Raw genomic sequence first — 21,136 nt, forward strand, 5'->3', positions numbered from 1 at the left:
GCACGACCTGAGTACTATCTAATGCAGGGTTTCCCAACTGGCGGCCCAAGAACCGAATTTGCAAAATAAATAAAAATACAACTTTTGTGGAATATCATTTTTGGATATAATACTGTAAAAAAAACAGAATCAGCTCCAATTTATTTTTAAATTGGGAAATATGTTCCCAAATAGTCCTAGGCATAAGAGACATGTGATTGTATATAAATCATAATTGATTGGATTTTTATATAAAAATAATAATTGATTGGATTTTTATATAAAAATCCAAAAAGTGCTCTATATATATAGCACTTTCTACCAGCTGAGGTACTCAAATTGCTTTACATAGTAGGGGGAAACTCCCCTCATCCACCATCACAATGTGTAGCACACACTTCAGTGATGCATATGCATGGCAATCATTTTTTGTTCCAGAACGCTCACCATACATCAGGTGGCGAGGTAAGGAGTGATATATGTCATTTAGGAATGAGGGGGATGATTAGGTGGCTAGGTTGGGAATTTAGCCATGAGACCAGGGTGAACACCCCAATATTGTAGTGGCGGGTATAATCAGGTATAAACGCTTATTTTTCAGTGTAGCCACTGATACTTATCAAAGTAGTGAAGGTATACGCGTATCAATCAATAGGGCTGATAGAACAGATCGGAATGTTTAGCTTAACATGTTGATAAACTATTATGTCTTAATTAGTCGCGGAAATGTACACACGGCAGTAGGTCTAAGCGTCAACGTTCCAAAATACAATTTGCGGGAAAATACCGTTCTAAAATTCGCACCGCACATGCAAGTGGTTTCAAGGACAGATGGAAATATCCGTTAGAAAGAAGGGGGATTTAAAGATGCAACAACTATCATGGGTTGCTAATATGATTAGGATAATGCCTTTGGCTGCTAGACAATGAAATAAAGTTGAAATTAAATCAATAGAACAGGGGAACGCAAAAAAATAATTTCCTCCACGTTTCTATAGTGGGATTTTGGCTATAGGCTATTTTGAATCTAGTTGATGATCCCTGATCTAATGCGTTTATGTATGAAATGTTTGAACTATACCCACTTCTCCAGGCACCCCTACTCTTACAATAAGTGCCATGGGATTTTGAATGACCACAGTCAGGACACCTGTTTTAACGTCCCATCCGAAAGACGGCACCCTAAGCAAGGCAATGTCCTCAAATGTAATCAAAGTTTCTTGCGGTCAATCTGGCCCCCCAGCTATCTGATCAAGAAAAAAATTGGCCCGCGGCTGAATCTAGTTGATGATCCCTGATCTAATGCGATTATGGAAGAAATGTTTGATCTTACAATCACAATGTCTTTTTACATTGTCTTATGTAATGTACTGTTTACAGCACATTTGGAAAGTATTCAGACCCCTTGACCTTTTTCGCATTTTGTTAAATTATAGCCTTATTCTAACATTTTATTAAATTAATGTTTTTCCTCAATCTACACACAATACCCCCTAATAAGTGAAACAGGTTAAACATTTTTACAAATGTATTAAAAATAAAAAGGATGCCTTATTTACATAAGTAAAATCATTTAGACATCGTTTCTATGCACATTCTGTAAGACCAGTAAATGTGTAAACTAATTTGAGTAAATATGCATACCATTTTGTATTGACACATTTATTTATCATCATCATGGATGCATTGACAAATGTTAGAATAAAATTTGAACACTGCATCAGCATGAAGGCCAGTGGGGTGAACAATATTAAGGTTTCATTGGCATACGCCATAAACCACATCTGCCAATGAAAGTTTGTGAGAAAATAAGTTAAGGCCACCTGAATCAAAGTTGATGAGTCAAAGATGCTATACGATAAAACATTAAGATGCATTTAGAATCATGTCATCAAATGGCAACTATATGATAACAAGTATGGTAAGACATGATACCGATATGATATGGCCTGGTGTATCACATTATACCTCATAAGTTAAGTTAATAATTCATTCTATACACATCAAGATGTACATGTGAAAAAGAATTACTAAAAATAACCTGTCTCTTGTCAACAATCAGCATGCATGCTCAGACCTACAGTACATATCCGTAATTGCAATGTGCTCAAATTCAAGACTACAGACCATATCCCATGCAAATGGTTCATTATAACAAAACCAGAGGGTGTGTTGACCATACGTGCATCAGATGAAGTTGTCCCTCTTGTAATTATCATTTTGCCAACCTAAAGCTCTACAATTGGCTACCATGTAAGCGTGAAGTATTGGCACTGAAAAGGGCAATTATGGTTCATGACCTAGACATGGCTGTTCTAGTCTGTCAGTCAACAGAAAGACTACATTAACTCTGGATTTCCTCCATGTAATTAAACATGTTGTACAATCAGTGTGCTAACATTGATATGAAAGTTATCCAAACATTCAAGTTTCATAAATAAAGAAGTCCCGCCAAGTGCTCGTTGTACCACACAGACACTGAAGACACCAGACTCACACTTTCAATAAGACATTGAGTGTTTGGACTTTTAAATGGGACAGAGATCCTCCAAAAATTCAACATCTGAAATGTGGACCTTTGGAAATTCTGTATTGTTTTTGCACATTTCAAACACTGTTTAGTGGACAGAAAATCTCTCCCTAATAAAAGGCAGCTTTTGGACAAATCACATGTAAATGTCTTACCCATTTCAAGACGTGATAGTTACGTTTTATTAGTCATATGTACAGGATACGCATGGTATACGTCAAGGTTATTATAGTTTTGTAATTTTATGTTATTTCTATTGTTTTTAATTTGAAATTCAGTTTAGTTTGTTAGATCAGACTTGGTTTACTAGTTTTTCTTTAGTTTGTTTGATAAAAACAGGAGCCATTTGTGTTGTAGGTCTATAGTTAGTTTGGGGGGGGGGGTGTAACTTCTTGCGGGGGGGGGGGCAGTAATACGTAACGTGATAGGCCTAACATCTTTGTATCACAATGGCCACCATTGAGGCCACCTCCATATTGAAATAGTACATTTTCTTCTTAACAAGTAAACTTAATTGGCTGATCCCACCCGATCACCCGGCTATCATGACTCCAACCGGTTCATCAAGAGGGATCAAGTCTATGGCCCAGGACCGAGATTTGGAAACCCTACACTAGAGGACTCCATACAACTCCATGTCCAGGAGATAGTTTGGTTAGGTTTAAATTATAAATCAATCCTAATGTGACTTGGATTTAAAAGGATAAACACCAAGACTGGTGCAAGAATTATGGTGGAAGGAAACTCTTGCCCATGTTAACACAAATCCAATGCTTTTTAAAATTTAGTAGCAGATATAAGAATCGAGTACCTTTACCTAACAGAAAGGAAAAAAACAAATGAAGTCATGGCACATTTGACATGTTATGTTTATGTAATATTAAACATGTATCACTGACTAAGCCCTTCAAATAGGTTAATAAAAATGGCTGCAACAGCAAAAACATAAGCAACACATTCACAAATCTATCAGTTCAAAGCCAGCCAGCTTGTGTGTGTTTCTGCTCCACCAAACAAGATTCTGGTTCATCTTCAAGAAGACTGCGTTCCAGAGAGGTGGTCATTCGGTTTCTCAAGCCTGATGACAGTTGCCCAAGGACAAAGAATATTCTCTCCACAAACTCTTGGGATGCAGGGGCAGAAACCAGATCCAGTGCCACAGCTTAGGATAAACAGCCATCCTTGCTAGAGGTGACTTTCTCACTCTCTCCCCCAGTAGTAGTAGATTGCAAGTGAGAAGGCACGGCACCACATCAGACAGCAACTAGCTGTCAGTCTGAAGTTTGTCGTTGTAGATTGTGAACGGCTCCAACTTTACAAGCTGTTCTAGCTTAGCCCAGTCCGGCTCTGCTCTTGCCCTCAGATTTCTTCCCTGTTAGCTAGTGATAGCAATGCACAAACTAAACCTATTTGAAACGTCAGCATCTACTGGCAGTACTTAACCACCATATTCAGAAGCTCAAAAACCCCATTAGAAAAAAAGGTTACATCGTATTAGATTTGTTTAGAAGGGGAAATAAACAAATAATTTATGATGGCTTCCATTTTAGTTCGTTTTGCAGTCAATTATACGTTTCAGCATATGTTATTATTTGTTTACTATATTGTTTTTACAATTTTAGTTTACTATAATAACCTTGGTATACACGGTCCAATGAAATGCTTACCTGCAGGTTCCTTATTGACAATGCTACAATAATAAGAAATAATTAAAGATAAGAAACAAACATAAGTCATGAGGATAAGAGTAAAAGAGTCAAAAACTCATGAGCACGTCTCGCTCCTGTACACTGGTGTAGAATGGCTTCCCAAATACAAAGGAGTGCAGTCCAGCCCTCAGCTTCTCAGCAAAAGCCATGACAATATTCAGGTCGCCTTCCACCATCAGGTCGAGGTCTGTCTTCAAGCTGCGCAAGGAGCGGAAAGGCTTCTTTCCCTTTTGCCTGAGGGTGGGGAATTCAAACATAAAAAAGTTGTATTACACGGTGTCCTGCTGTGCTGGGACAAAAGTCCTATTGAAACCAATTACATCTGCTTCCATAGCGGGAGGTAACTTACGTTTCATCTTCAATGTATTTGAGTAGCGTGAGAGCCTTCCTGTGAAGGATCAGCAAGAACTGGGCTAAGTAAGTACTTCGCAGATTGAGGCCTGGCTTCAGCATGAACACCTGGGAACAACACCGAGAATCAACTATTATTGTTGGCCCTGATAAGCCAACAAAAGGCCGACATATGAGGAGACCATTTTTCAGCACCACAAATATTGTTGCTTCCTTTTTTCTGGTGTCTTACCTCATCTATAAATAACTTCACCAGAGTGTCTTTATGCATAACATCCTGAAAAATATTTCTGAGAAAAGAGTAGAGCTTTTAGTGGTCACAAAAACAGAATTAACATCCACATCTTTCATGAATGTTAATGTAAACAAGACATACAAATTTGATACATATGAAATAAATCAATCAATGCTGTTAAGGCATCTAAATAAACACAGGTAATTCCAATTTAATTGGAATAACAGAACAGGAGAGAAGAAAGCATACAGGTTGGGGGTGAAGGACTCATCGGTGTGAATGACAGCGTCGGGGGCGATGTCATCCTCGCTGGCTGCCTTCCAGAGTGTGCTGAGCTCCGAGCGCATGTAGAGGCGCTGGTTGTACGTGTGCTCATGGCAGGGTGGCATCTGCTTCACCGTGTTGATGTCCACGTCGATGTGCGTGGTCGGGTAGGGCGAGTACAGCACCTGGCGGAAGGGCAAGACAAAGCTGCCCGTGGAGTCCTTGGTTTGGAGAAAGGAGGGGGAGAGTAATGAGGGGGATCACAATGCCAAACTGGCAGTCTGTTGAGCTATAACCTTTTGTTCATTTTTTGAGGCCTTGGTTTGAAATAAAATACTTACTTTGCATGACTATTAATTTGCATGCACTTACAATGGGATAATCAAGATGTGAGAAAACTAAATTAAGTAACCCTCATTGAACACATTGGACCGAAGATTGTTTTTAGTGCGTTAGTGCTAAAAAAATATATACAACAATTGCCTGCACATCCACTGGCTCTCCAGGACCAGCATTAGAGAACTGTAATTTAGAGTGGCGTGGTACCTTGAGGAGGCCTTGTACAAACAGTCCTGTGTCGTACTTGAAAGAGGAGTCAGCTTTACAGAGCCGAGAGCACTTCCTCTCAGCAGGGGTGAGGAAAAGGCTCAGTGTTCGCACTATCTAGAGCACAAGAAAACACAAATATCAATGTGGAATACCTCACAACACATCCGCATTTTAGTGAGGGAGAGAGGATTTGGATGAGAGTGTGGGTGTGTGCGCGTGTTAACCTGTAATGTCAGATTGTGTATGCTGCAATTTTTTTGTAGATACAATAACATATGCAGACATGCCTGTGTATAGAACATTTTTTAAACAACTACTGTATGCATGAGTGTGAATGCATATGCTGATACAGTAGCCAATGTATGCATGTATGTATGTGTTAAGCACAGAGTATTGGCAGCCTGTCAGTACCTTGTTGACTTTGTCTGGGTTGCTTCCGACCACCATGGAGCAGCCACACGTTTGGAGATGAGAACTGATGGCCCTGAGAGACGAAGGCAATTTCATTTGTGTGTATTTTTTTAAATTAATGACAAGGAAGTGATTTGATATTCATTTAGCACAATGAGAACATGAGCAACATTAAAATGTATTAAAATGTGTCCACGTGTTTGTCATAAAAACATTACTTTAATATAGGTCTCTAAAGTGACATAAGTGTTTCCTGACTACTGCAAGAACACTTAAAAGCTGAGTAAAGAAATTATGACTTGCAGTGTATTTGTCATCGCCACAGGCAGTTAAGATAATGATGTTTAGACAGATTTGTCAAGGGGTGCATAACTGCATTCCGCTGATAACTACAATCTCATCACAAATATAGTGTGCAAGGTAAGCAATGTGTACCTAATGGACCTGCCCAGTTTGGATAAAAAGGAGAGAAAAGCTGTTAACCTGAAGGAGAGTAAAACATTTTTTTTAACCCTGTGACTATCCCACAAAAAGAAAAGCAGGGGCACTCAAGGTTGTTTCTTGATAATGTGCAGGGTTTTCCACTTGTTGGCAACATTAGTTAATAGAGATTACTTAGTCTCAGAGCTCAATTTAGTCAACACTGCATTGCAGTATTTATACTTTTCCTATGGTTAAATAGTCACAGAATGGTTCTGGGTACTGTAAAAAAATATATATAATACAATTTAAAAAACAGGTAAACAACTTACAGGCAGATGCTTCCAATTTTCAGAATGAAGCAGATAAGCCTACAATAAAAGTGCTTACTTATGCAGGAAATCTTCATGGCAGCTGTCTCCAATGTCGTCATCATTTAGGATGGTGTCCTTGATCTAACACAGTTGGAACAAACAAGAGTTATTTGGTGAAATAGTCCTCAATATGAAAAACAAGATAAAAATGTTTGCCTACTGTAACAGTGGTGAGACAGAGTAGTTATTGCCCGAATTTGAGTAGTCTAATCCTCAAATTATTGTGGAATTGTGTGTGACTTTGCACATCTCATTGATGAACATCAAAAATATAATTAAAGCTTCAGTGGAGCCTCATTGGTTAGAACCTTCAGCTTTCTTTTCCACAGAAATTGTGGAGGCTTTGAAGTTTTAGTTTCATTTTCAACTGGGGTTTTTGCCTGGTAATGAAAGCTGTGCAAGACTTAACATATCAGTGAAACTAGATGGATATCATTCTTGGATACGCATGTGATAAATGTGACAGTGAACTGCAGGCATAATAGTCTCCTTCTCATGGACATACAGTGGGGTCAGAAATGATTGACAGCTTTGATAAAGATGAGCAAAAATGACTAAAAAAATACAGTATAGCTAAAAATGTGTATGCTCAGAACAGGGGGGGGGGGGATTACACTGCTCAAAAAAATAAAGGGAACACTAAAATAAGATCTGAATGAATTAAATATTCTTTTTAAATACTTTTTTCTTTACATAGTTGAATGTGCTGACAACAAATCACAAAAATTATCAATGGAAATCAAATTTATCAACCCATGGAGGTCTGGATTTGGAGTCACACAAAATTAAAGTGGAAAACCACACTACAGGCTGATCCAACTTTGATGTAATGTCCTTAAAACAAGTCAAAATGAGGCTCAGTGTGTGTGGCCTCCACGTGCCTGTATGACCTCCCTACAACGCCTGGGCATGCTCCTGATGAGGTGGCGGATGGTCTCCTGAGGGATCTCCTCCCAGACATGGACTAAAGCATCCGCCAACTCCTGGACAGTCTGTGGTGGATGGAGCGAGACATGATGTCCCAGATGTGCTCAATTGGATTCAGGTCTGGGGAACGGGCGGGCCAGTCCATAGCATCAATGCCTTCCTCTTGCAGGAACTGCTGACACACTCCAGCCACATGAGGTCTAGCATTGTCTTGCATTAGGAGGAACCCAGGGCCAACCGCACCACCATATGGTCTCACAAGGGGTCTGAGGATCTCATCCCGGTACCTAATGGCAGTCAGGCTACCTCTGGCGAGCACATTTAGGACTGTGCGGCCCCCCCAAAGAAATGCCACCCCACACCATGACTGACCCACCGCCAAACCGGTCATGCTGGAGGATGTTGCAGGCAGCAGAACGTTCTCCACGGCATCTCCAGACTGTCACATGTGCTCAGTGTGAACCTGCTTTCATCTGTGAAGAGCACAGGGCACCAGTGGCGAATTTGCTAATCTTGGTGTTCTCTGGAAAATGCCAAACGCCCTGCACGGTGTTGGGCTGTAAGCACAACCCCCACCTCTGGACGTCGGGCCATCATACCACCCTCATGGAGTCTGTTTCTGACCGTTTGAGCAAACACATGCACATTTGTGGCCTGCTGGAGGTCATTTTGCAGGGCTCTGGCAGTGCTCCTTCTTGCACAATGGCGGAGGTAGCGGTCCTGCTGCTGGGTTGTTGCCCTCCTACGGCCTCCTCCAGGTCTCCTGATGTACTGGCCTGTCTCCTGGTAGCGCCTCCATGCTCTGGACACTACGCTGACAGACACAGTAAACCTTCTTGCCACAGCTCGCATTGATGTGCCATCCTGGATGAACTGCACTACCTGAGCCACTTGTGTGGGTTGTAGACTCCGTCTCATGCTACCACTAGAGTGAAAGCACCGCCGGCATTCAAGTGACCAAAACATCAGCCAGGAAGCATAGGAACTGAGAAGTGGTCTGTAGTCACCACCTGCAGAACCACTCCTTTATTGGGGCTGTCTTGCTAATTGCCTATAATTTCCACCTGTTGTCTATTCCATTTGCACAACAGCATGTGAAATTAATTGTCAATCAGTGTTGCTTCCTAAGTGGACAGTTTGATTTCACAGAAGTGTGATTAACTTGGAGTTACATTGTGTTGTTTTAAGTGTTCCCTTTATTTTTTTGAGCAGTGTATATTATACTAACATAATTGCTCAGAGAAGAGATTTTGTTTTACAAGTAATAATCTTTCTCAAAAAGGTAGGGGTAAAAATGATTGACACCCGTTTTCAATACCTCACCTTGCGAGGATAACAGCATGGAGCCTTTTTCTAAAATGTTTTATGAGTTGGAGAACACATTGGGAGGGATCTTAGACCATTCCTCCATACAGAATTCTTCCAGATCCTTAATATCCTTTGTCCATGCGTATGAGAAAGGTCCATTTTGGTCTACGCTTGTGTTATTTCACACTCTCATCAGTTGTTAGCCAGCCCCCCTGCCCAGGTCTGATTGAAAACCTGTTGAAGAGGACAGTCCAGTCCATTAACCCAGATGTAAGATATCAAGGATCTGGAAGGAGAAATTGTCTAAGATCCATCCCAATGTGTTCTCCAACTCAAAGCATTTTATAAAAAGGCTCAGTGCCGTTATCCTTGCAAGGTGAGGTATTGAAGACAGGGGTGTCAATAGTTAAAAATCTCCAAATCTCAGAAATTGTATTAGTAAAAAAATATTTCCCTTTTTTTTGAGCATACAATATAGTATACAGTATTTGAATTATTCATTTTATTCAGTAATTTTTGCTAATCTTCATCAATGTTGTCAATTTCAGACCCCACTAACTGTTAAAAGCAAAGTTGCAACATAAATGGGTCTGCAGAGTATAATGAGCTTTACTATATTTTTTGCACGATGAAAGTGTTGCCAAATGTGCACGATGGCTTCTGATACTCACATCTATGTCCTCTGGGACACTGTGTGTCTTCATGGAGGACAGCAGCTCCATGATGGGGACAATCTCTGATGTCAGCACAGAAATGATGTTGTAACCCTGTATGTCAATGACAAATACCGGCATGGCAGGCTAGGTGATTCAGGTGATAGTACTGGCCTATAATGATAAATCAATTTCCCTAGTGATGAATTGAGAAACACTGCCTTTGTTACGCCCCTGAAAACAGGGGAGAAATAATCACGAGAGTGATACGGTGTTGTATTCTCAATTCAAATTTTAGTTCATTTCAAAAAAGTAACACATTACAAAACAACAGAAAAACCATTATACAAATAACACAGCATAATATCCTATTAACAATGCACATGTTCATTCACAATCGACATAAAATGGCAGCTACTCTCAGTACGATGCTATTCTTCACTACAACCGAGCAGGGCTAATATTACTCTCTTCAAACTTAACTCTAACTTCCTCAAGACATTACTAAGACACACCTTAAACACTCTTGACATGTTAGCGAGTTATTACATTTAAATTACTCTTCTTTATCATCAATAACATACCTGAAAACAGGGGAGAAATAATCACGAGTGATACGGTGTTGTATTCTCAATTAAACTTTTAGTTCAATGAGAAAAGACCGATTTCCCCAGGAATATGGGTGGAGACCAGAGCAATCGATCTCCGGCTCATAGATTAAGAGCATTTCGTAGATCACAGATTAACACTTTTAGGCACCACAAAATAAAGTAATCAATATAACGTTTACACATTACTCACAATTCGTACCCTTTGTACGCTTGACGGATTTGAACTTTAACACAATTATATGAATGTTATCAATCTCTGTCAACTAATACTGAATGCATCTTTATAACCTTAGATGTTTTAAGATCCTCACATACTAAGAACTTACTTATACTTTTTAATGTATAACAGGCTATGAATATTTCCTTTAACCGGTCACACCTTAAGGGGGTGGCCTAGTAGGGGATAGACTTGGAACTTAAAATCTGAACACTTACTTTCTGCATCCAGATGCGTCCCTTGCGGATTATGTGTTTGAGCCTCTCCACACAGACAGTGTGCAGGGGCAGGTAGAAGGCCAGCTCTGTCTGTGGAAGAATAATGGACAGGGCACACGTGTTCTTGTCACCCTTCAGCTCGCCGTCAAAGATCAGCGAGACAATGATGACGCCCTTCTCAGCTAGGACAAAGAACTTGACGTCCACCGCTCCACACTCGGCGCTGCGCAGAATCTCCCCGTTCAGCGTGTGATTGGCCAGGAAGGTGACTTCACCGTCACTCAGCAACAGCGGCTGCTCACACCTGGGAGCCCAGATGTGGCGCACTCGCGGGCCTAGGATGTTGTCCCAGTAGGCAAAGGTGGCGGCGAGGAGAGGGCATTCTCCTTCGACAGTCACCTCTGTCTTAGCCACTGCGGGCGACTGAGGTGGGCCAGAAGACATGTTGTTACTGTACCTGGGGGTGGGTTGGAAGACCAGAAAGGTGGAACGTAGATCACACCTGGCTGGTAGAATTATACATCTATTTATTGTTCAAGCTATCTTATAGGAAGAGAAAATAGATATTAAACAAATTGGTGTGTATTTTCCAGTGTTGTGTTCGGGAGCAAATCGAGTCAGAGTCAAGACCATGTTTGTAATTGTCAAACCACCATAATAAGAGTTCAAAATGTCCAGTATTTCTGTGTTCATATTTCAGATCATATGGATTCTATATAGTGAAACAATGCATGCTGAGGGAAAATAGAGCCACTATGAATTATTATTAACCCAAGCAGGGAACAATAATTATAATTACTTTCAATGATGTTCTGATTTAATCTCTTTAGTTTTGTTGGAAAGGTTTAACACTAAAAAGAAAATAAAAAATCCAATCAGGATTTTTCTGTGCTGGTCTCTGGGGAGATAAATCTAGCTATCCAAGTCAGCCATTGGCTAAGCCATCAGAAGCTATTCAAATCAAATATTTTGTCACATATGCCAAATACAACTGGTGTAAACCTTAAGTGAAGGAGTGACAGTAGAATCAACCAATCACATTTTGACTTAAGTGGGACCGTTTTTACAAAAACGTACAGAAACTTCTACCTTCTTGAAGGCCAATAGGTCATTGGGCAATAACGCGCATCAGTTTTCACAAGGTCTAGCTAGCTAGTTTGCAGCGGCTGCAGCAGGTGTTATCAAAGAGGATGTTGTTGCTAATTTGTTAGCTTCTCCCTTTTCAAGAATAACTTTCAAAAATAAGTTAAGTTTAATGATCATCATCATCTGGTGAGTGGAACTGGATTTTTTTACTGCAGCATGCTTTCTGTTAGACATCTATTTGAAAATACCTTGTGTGCATGTGAAACATTGTTGCATTTAAAGTGGAACGGACAGCATTTTAGCAATATGAAACCTTACTCAAATATGTTCATATACATCCCCAGAAAGAAGGACACTTTAAAATGGTCTGACAAGCGACCACTTAGTCATTTTCATAAATTCCTAGAATGTTTGGGAAGGCATTTGTGAAAATTCTATAGCAATATAGAGTGGGAAAGTGGCCATGCATTTGGACAATTAATAGACACTGCAGCAAATAAAACCGAATAAAAAAAAAAACTCAGACCGGTGCGCTGTAGCCAATCAGAGTGACAGTAGACCATTACAAACAAGCCATTTGCCGCCCGCAGCTGCCTTCATTCACTTTGAACTAAACTGTGTGTTTACAGGCAGTTGAACAGCGCGACTTTAGATCATTAGAACGCATTCGCCAAAAGCCACAAACTACACCCGAATGGATTTCTGCAAATATGTAAAACACCACAGGAGTCCTCTTACATTTTGGAACTTTACAGTCCTATTGACCAAACAACCATGAAAAGGTAGACTCTCTGTTCCTCTTATGAGCAAGCCAGAGCAAGATAAGCTCAAATCTATATGAAGGAACATTAGATAAACACTCCCAAACTTTTTCGTCTAGTTGGCCGTCAAAATTGCAATGATAAACCATAGGGAATTGTAACCTACTCTTCCTTCTGTAGCTTGCCTGCCAATGCATGCTTGTCCCAAACAACCACCCAAGCTAACTGGCTAAAGTTGACTAGCTTGCTACTCCCAGACACAAATGAGAACACCTCACTCTGACCATTTTACTCCGCGCAGTAGAGCTGGTTAGGCTGCTTACATGTTATCTACAGCGTTCTTGACTAACTATAACTTCCCCCCCCCTACGTTTACTGATATCGGTCATATTCAGCAGGTGTTCCGCGTTCGTAAATTCATCAGTTCTGCGCTCTGGCACACAGACGAGTGCTCCGAAATCGAAGTAGATAGTCAGAGTGAATTTGCAAACGCAAGAGATATGCTTACTATATAATAGTTGTACAAGTTCTTGCTAAATAACCAAATGAAACCTGCTTCTCTAGCAGTGTATAGCCACCAAAAAACAATAAGGGGAAAAGTCAGTCACTCACCCACCCACTCCTGCAATGGCATGTCATCCTCCTAGCGCAGGGGTGTCAAAGTCAAATGGACGGAGGGCCAAATAAAAAAATCAGCTACAAGACGAGGGCCGGACTGTTCGAATGTTCATTGAAAAATTTTTAAATGACGCATATAGTCTAGTGAACCTAATTGAACCTACTGAAAACCTAACAAATATATTACAATATGATCAGATAAATAAAGCAATATTTTCTTATGGCTCTGTCAGTAATCTTTAATTTTCAACAGACACAAAAGACAAATTTCCTTTATATAAATATCCCCATAACATGAACATTAAATGAAAGAAACCGGTATTCAAGGCACCATCAGTAGACTATATTTTCTATTTTAGCAAAAGTGGGCTAAATTTACTTCAAAGAAAAAACAATAATAGCAATTTTCTATCATCCACTCAACTGAAATATTTTTAAAATATAATTGGATTGAAATACAAAAAAATAAAGTGCAAAAATCTATTAATCAAAAACAACACTTTGTTTAAGGAGAAGTAACATGCAGTGAAAACAAATATTAAATTTTAACTTTTAAACTTGAACTGAGTAAAAACTCTAAATATGTGATTGCACAGTAATGTTCACTTGTTTGAGGTTGAGGGTGATACTTGGTGGTGTCCCATCTTTTCCACAAGTTCATCAATGTTCGGGGTAAGGCTCTGAGCTGAAGAAATCCTCAGAATTGAGTGGAGGTGTTCAGCAGTAAGTCGACTTCTGTGTGATGTTTTGTTCAGGTTCATCAAAGAAAACAGTTGTTCACACAGGTATGTGCTGCCAAACATAGACAACGTTTGAGCAGCCTGGATGCGCAGCTGGGGCATTGTGCCGGGGAGGAAACGGGCAAACTCCGCAGCACCCACTGCCGCATATTTTTCCCTCAGTGCATCATTGCATTGGAGGTCAATCAACTCCATTTGGAGGTTTGGTGGTGAGCTTTCCACGTCAACAGCAAATGGGTTACCGAGCAGTTCCAACCTGCTTTTTTGTGCTTCAAAGTCAGCAAATCGGCGTCGAAAGTCAGTGGTAAGCATACCTATTTTATCAGCCAACTGTGTGCTCGGGAACGCACTGGTAGAGAGCTTCTCTTTCATGGTCTGGCAGCTGGGAAAGTGGCTCAAATTTTCTTTCCGCATCTGCGTCTCCCACAGAGTCAGTTTGGTTTTAAATGCCTTCACTGTACTGTACATATCAGAGATGACACGATCCCGACCCTGCAGCTGCAAGTTTATTGCATTCAGATGACTCGTAATGTCACACAGAAAAGCCATTTCACACAGAAACATTTCGTCTCGGAGTTGTGTTGTGTCTTTCCCTTTGCTGTCCAAGAATAGACAAATCTCCTCACGAAGCTCGAAACATCTTTGAAGCACCTTTCCCTGGCTTAGCCATCGCACCTCTGTGTGATAAGGCAAATCACCATGCTCCGTTTCTAACTCCGTCAGAAATGCCTTGAACTGGCGGTGATTCAAACCTTTGGCTCTGATAAAGTTAACTGTGCGCGTGATGATGCTCATTACATGCTCCATTTTCAAGGCTTTACCGCACAACGCTTCCTGGTGTATGATACAATGATAAGCTGTCAGCTCACCTGTCGCGTTTTCCTCTTGCATCTTTTCCCGTATCTTCGCCACCAGTCCGCTCCTGTGTCCACACATCGCAGGTGCTCCGTCGGTTGTCAAACCCACGAGTTTTTCCCAAGGCAGCTCCATCTCATTTACACATCTTGACACCTCTTCATACAAATCATGCCCCGTAGTTGTGCCATGCATAGGACGTAAAGCCAAAAACTCCTCTGTCACGCTTAGGCTGGAGTCCACTCCGCGGATGAAAATTGACAACTGGGCAATGTCAGAAATGTCGGTGCTCTCATCCACAGCCAAGGAATATGCAATAAAATCTTTTCCCTTTTTCACAAGCTGCTCTTTTAGATTGATGGACAACTGGTCTACTCTCTCGGCAATGGTGTTTCTGCTCAGACTCACATTTAAAAAGAGTTGCCTTTTTTCTGGGCAAACTTCGTCACAAACTTTAATCATGCAGTTTTTGATGAAATCCCCCTCCGTAAATGGCCGGGCTGATTTAGCGATCTTTTCTGCCAAAATAAAACTAGCCTGTCGAGATTTGAGGCCTCGTTTTAATTCCTCTGCCTTTTGTAGCCTTTGTTCCATGTCCATATTCTTGTTTTTGTCCGCGTGTTTCGTTTCATAATGTCGTCTCAGATTATACTCTTTCAGTACCGCCACACTTTCTCCACACAGAAGACACACAGGTTTTCCAGCTACCTTCGTGAACATATACTCCGACTCCCACCTTGTTTGAAACCCCCGGTTCTCAGTATCCACCTTCCGTTTTGCCATTTTTGATGGGTATCTGAAAGTTAATTTTACTGTGATGCTGACGACTGCTGTGCCAATAAATATTGAAATGAAGCAGCCTACTGCTCGGTGCGTCACCTTTGCATTGTGGGAAATGTAGTATTGGTGCGTGTAAAAGATCTGCGGGCTGCCGGCTTGCTGCGGGCCGGTTCTAATAATAAATCAAGATCATCCCAGGGGCCGTAAAAAACCTTCTTGCGGGCCGGATGTGGCCCGCGGGCCTTGACTCTGACATATGTGTCCTAGCAGCTAGCAAGCTAACATTAGGCTCTGTGTTTTTAGCGTGCTACATAAATAGATACGTTAGCCTATTAGCCACATTATGACTGATTTGTGATCATTGCCCTTGCTAGTTTGAATGTATTGACATTCCCAGCCTTGGTTACATTTGTCAGTTTTTGTCCAGAACATTGAGTCATTGAAACAGTGCATCCCGAATGGAGGCAGCAAACAAACTGATAAATACTTTTTGGACTACCAAGAAATGTATTGATGAATATTAATCATGCATTGAACTGTATTAATCTATTCTGCCAACAATGCCTTAGCGTACGTCATGGAACGTTGAGTCAAATAGAACCTATTTTTAAAACCTCTTGACTGATATTATGATTGTCTGTTTGTTTCATATCTGCAAAGCAGTTCAAATGCGGTCAGTTTTACTTTAAGTCACTGGTTACTGTGTGCCAACTGTTTTATGCAACGGGAGTAATAGTTGTACATTTTGATTGGGAAACGCCTAATGGCTGTGTTTTTGTATTCTTATGATCGGGAGCTACTGGCTTATTATGGACTGCTTATCTTTTAACATCATACTGTGTGTGACTGCTGTCTTTCCATCGGCCCTATACAGTGGTGTAGTGGTGCCTGGAGAAGTGGGTATACTCAAATTTTGCCAAAAAAGTTCCCAAATGGCCCGCCCAGCGAAAGGCACCCTGTGTGAAAAATCAAGTTCTTGTTTTCCAGATTTTCACCCCCCCCACCCAACAACAAAAAAAGTACACTTTATTTAATAGAAAATACAATTTTGATGGTCTAAGTCCACAACAATGCTGAAACCACATAAATCTGATTGGGTGGGCCTGTCAGGGTCTGGCTCCCTATTGGGTGGGCCTCTGTCCACCCGGGCCCATCCACTGCCTCATTGCCTGCATCCGTAATGGGTCAGCGGTCAAACGACCTCCACTCATCACTGTCAAACGCTCCCTGAAACACACGCCTTTCTAATCGACCTGGCCGGGGTATCCTGGAAGGATATTGATCTCATCCCGTCAGTAGAGGATGCCCGGTTATTTTTTTTAAATGCCTTCCTAACCATCTTAAATAAGCATGCCCCATTCAAGAAATTTAGAACCAGGAACAGATATAGCCCTTGGTTCTCCCCAGACCTGACTGCCCTTAACCAACACAAAAACATCCTATGGCGTTCTGCATTAGCATCAAACAGCCCCCGTGATATGCAGCTGTTCAGGGAAGCTAGAAACCATTATACACAGGTAGTTAGAAAAGCCAAGGCTAGCTTTTTCAAGCAGAAATTTGCTTCCTGCAACACTAACTCAAAGAAGTTCTGGGACACTGTAAAGTCCATGGAGAATAAGAACACCGCCTCCCAGCTGCCCACTGCACTGAAGATAGGAAACACTGTCACCACTGATAAATCCACTATAATTGAGAATTTCAATAAGCATTTTTCTACGGCTGGCCATGCTTTCCACCTGGCTACTCCTACCCCGGTCAACAGCACTGCACCCCCCACAGCAACTCGCCCAAGCCTTCCACATTTCTCCTTCTCCCAAATCCAGTCAGCTGATGTTCTGAAAGAGCTGCAAAATCTGGACCCCTACAAATCAGCCGGGCTAGACAATCTGGACCCTTTCTTTCTAAAATGATCTGCCAAAATTGTTGCCACCCCTATTACTAGCCTATTCAACCTCTCTTTCGTGTCATCTGAGATTCCCAAAGATTGGAAAGCAGCTGCGGTCATCCCCCTCTTCAAAGGGGGGGGACACTCTTGACCCAAACTGCTACAGACCTATATCTATCCTACCCTGCCTTTCTAAGGTCTTTGAAAGCCAAGTCAACAAACAGATTATTTAGAATCTCACCATACCTTCTCTGCTATGCAATCTGGTTTCAGAACTGGTCATGGGTGCACCTCAGCCACGCTCAAGGTCCTAAACGATATCTTAACCGCCATCGATAAGAAACATTACTGTGCAGCCGTATTCATTGATCTGACCAAGGCTTTCAACTCTGTCAATCACCACATCCTCATCGGCAGACTTGACAGCCTTGGTTTCTCAAATGATTGCCTCGCCTGGTTCACCAACTACTTCTCAGACAGAGTTCAGTGTGTCAAATCGGAGGGCCTGTTGTCCGGACCTCTGGCAGCCTCTATGGGGGTGCCACAGGGTTCAATTATCGGGCCGACTCTTTTCTCTGTATATATCAATGATGTCGCTCTCGCTCCAATCCAAAGTTAAATCTAGAATCGGCTTTCTATTTCACAACAAAGCCTCCTTCACTCATGCTGCCAAACTTACCCTCGTAAAACTGACTATCCTACCGATCCTTGACGTTGTCATTTACAAAAGCCTCCAACACTCTACTCAGCAAATTGGATGCAGTCTGTCACCAAAGCCCCATATACTACCCACCACTGCGATCTGTATGCTCTCGTTGGCTGGTCCTCGCTACATATTCGTTGCCAAACCCACTGGTTCCAGGTCATCTATAAGTCTTTGCTAGGTAAAGCTCCACCTTATCTCAGCTCACTGGTCACCATAGCAACACCCACCGTGCTCCTGCAGGTATATTTCACTGGTCATCCCCAAAGCCAACACCTCCTTTGGCCGCCTTTCCTTCCAGTTATCTGCTGCTAATGACTGGAACTAATTGCACAAAAAAATTTTTTTTTTAAAAATAAAAAAATAAAAATCACTGAAGTTGGAGACTTATCTCCCTCACTAACTTTAAGCGTCAGCTGTCAGGGCAGCTTACCGATGCTGCAGCTGTACACAGCCCATCTGTAAATAGCTCATCCAACCAACTACCAACCTCATCCCCATATTTTTTTTTCTGCTCTTTTGCACACCAGTATTTATACTTGCACATCCTCATCTGCACATCTATCACTCCAGTGTAAATTGCTACATTGTAATTACTTCGCCACTATTGGCCTATTTATTGCCTTACCTCCTTACTTCATTTGCACATACTGTACACAGATTGTTCTATTCTGTAATTGACTGTACGTTTGTTTATCCCATGTGTAACTCTGTGTTTTTGTCGCACTGCTTTGCTTCATCCTGGCCAGGTCACAGTTGTAAATGAAAACTTGTTCTCAACTGGCCTACCTGGTTAAATAAAGGTGAAATAATACAAAATAAATCTGCCTTCTCCCTAGTTTTCAGCCATTAGCTTCGCCCACGACTGGCTCGTGTGAACTACAATCCCGACGCAGTGTTTTAACGTTTAGAAACGTCAATAATCATTGCTTGCGATACGGCTTTCGAAACATATGGCCCTTAACCCATATCCGCGAGAACGAATCCTTCAAATAAAATAGATACACTTACTGTAGCAGTTTTGTACAGATCCATACAGCTATGGGTGCCTCCATCCAACAAAACTACACAGCCAGGTGCATGCTAGATGGCTAACTAGCACAAGTGGCCACCTCTTGACTTGTCTATTTTCTGTAAACAAGCGCTGTAACATGGAGATATAGCCTTAGTGGGAACATGAACCATATCACGGTGTGTACCAATGTAACCTTTGTTTTCTTCTTGCTGATATGAAAGATAAGGTCCTTATACATCCAAAACCTTACCGTGGCGTAAACTACGTCTGTTAATGTTCAGATTGAGTGTCGCGGCTCTTAACCAAACTCCCACAGAAGACGTCTTTGTCCAATGAGCTATGTTTAATGGAACTGAGAGTCATGGTCAAAGGCTTGGTTACTGTCTACAACAAGTGGTCAAGGTTAATGTTTTCTGGGGTTTAAATCATGTGAAACATAAAAGGAGAACTACACATCTTAATACAGAGCCATTAGCTGACTCATTACTAGTTAGTTAGGCGTATGTATGCATTACAAGCAGTAGCTAGCTAGCCAAGCTGTAACGTTAGTACATATAATGTTGGTAAACGTGCTGTAAATAGAAACTGGCATGTCCGAAAACATTTTCAATTATATCTGCATTTAAAAGAGAGGCTTTACTCACCAAAGTCTCAATGTATTTGGTTTGTAGCTCGCATAAATAGTGTGGTATGACGGCACAAACATATGTTAAAAGTGCACTCTGCCACCTACTGTGTGGGGGTGCAAACGGGGGAACGTTAAGCAGAGAGGAAGAGAAAGGCCCAATTCAGCGGAAAATCTTTCTCCCTCCCATTGTTAGGGCGGAGAGACATGTATCTTGTCAGAATATCCATACTATTTGCTTTAACAGAAAAACACGGAGAAATATAATCACTTCCTCATTCGTCAACACTACATTATATGTCGTGAAGGCACACTGCCGTCTAGCGAAATATTATGGATATCTAAGATAGATGATGTAATTTTACATGCAAAACAAATAAATAATATTGAAGGTTGATTCATACACTGAGAATACCAAACATTAGGAACACCTTCCTAATATTGAGTTGCACCCCCCTCCCTCAGGGCATGGACTCCACAAGGTGTCAAAGCGTTCTACAAGGATGCTGGCCCATGTTTACTCCAATCTTACCCATAGTTATGTAAAATTGTCTTGATGTTCTTTGGTGGATCATTATTGATACTCATGGGAAACTGTTTGATAAAATGAAAAACCCAGTAGCGTTGCAGTTCCTACTACCATACCTCATTCAAAGGCACATAAATATTTTGTCTTGCCCATTCTCATCTGAAGATGATGCATTCTCAATCGCACTCCACACTTCCCTTTCCCACCTGGACCAAAGGAACACCTATGTGAGAATGCTGTTCATTGACTACAGCTCAGCGTTCAACACCATAGTGCCCACGAAGCTCATCACTATGCTAAGGAACCTGGGACTAAACACCTCCCTCTGCAACTGGATCCTGACAGGCCGCCCCCGGGTGGTAAGGCAAGGCAACAACACGTCTGCCACGCTGATCCTCAACACTGGGGCCCCTCAGGGGTGTGTATTTAGTCCTCTCCTGTACTCCCTGTTCACCCACGACTGCGTGGCCAAACACGACTCCAACACCATCATTAAGTTTGCTGACGACGCAACAGTGGTAGGCCTGATCACCAACAACAATGAGACATCGGGAGGAGGTCAGAGAACTGGCAGTGTGGTGCTAGGACAACAACCTCTCCCTCAATGTGAGTAAGACAAAGGAGCTGATCGTGAACTACAGGAAAAGATGGGCCCAACAGGCCCCCATTAACATCAATGGGGCTGTAGTGGAGCAGATTGAAAGTTTCAAGTTCCTTGGTGTCTACATCACCAACAAACTATAATGGTCCAAACACACTACGACAGTCGTGAAGAGGGCACGA

General features: G+C 41.5%; 1 protein-coding gene across 4 annotated transcripts; it reads right to left on the reverse strand.

The window, feature by feature from the left end:
• Window positions 1-1,414: 1,414 nt before the first annotated feature.
• Window positions 1,415-20,092, reverse strand: LOC139383251 (guanine nucleotide exchange factor C9orf72-like). 4 transcript variants are annotated; one of them, XM_071127702.1, is made up of 11 exons: window positions 19,450-19,821; window positions 19,196-19,328; window positions 10,757-11,213; window positions 9,729-9,824; window positions 6,839-6,903; window positions 6,029-6,101; window positions 5,615-5,731; window positions 5,054-5,289; window positions 4,802-4,859; window positions 4,568-4,677; window positions 1,626-4,452 (listed from the first exon to the last, which is right to left on the reverse strand). In XM_071127702.1, the coding sequence occupies exons 2-11, from the start codon at window positions 19,237-19,239 to the stop codon at window positions 4,266-4,268; spliced, it is 1,443 nt and encodes a 480-aa protein (XP_070983803.1). In that variant the 5' UTR covers window positions 19,240-19,328; window positions 19,450-19,821; the 3' UTR covers window positions 1,626-4,265. The 4 variants fall into 4 exon arrangements, with proteins under 4 accessions (XP_070983801.1, XP_070983803.1, XP_070983804.1 ...); XM_071127700.1 differs by lacking the exons at window positions 19,196-19,328; window positions 19,450-19,821 and adding an exon at window positions 19,844-20,092 and having other exon boundaries at window positions 1,415-4,452; XM_071127703.1 differs by having other exon boundaries at window positions 10,757-11,179; window positions 19,196-19,821.
• Between the last annotated feature and the right edge of the window lie 1,044 nt (window positions 20,093-21,136).

Source organism: Oncorhynchus clarkii, chromosome 25, assembly GCF_045791955.1.
Source record: "Oncorhynchus clarkii lewisi isolate Uvic-CL-2024 chromosome 25, UVic_Ocla_1.0, whole genome shotgun sequence".
Classification (NCBI taxonomy): Eukaryota; Metazoa; Chordata; class Actinopteri; order Salmoniformes; family Salmonidae; genus Oncorhynchus; species Oncorhynchus clarkii.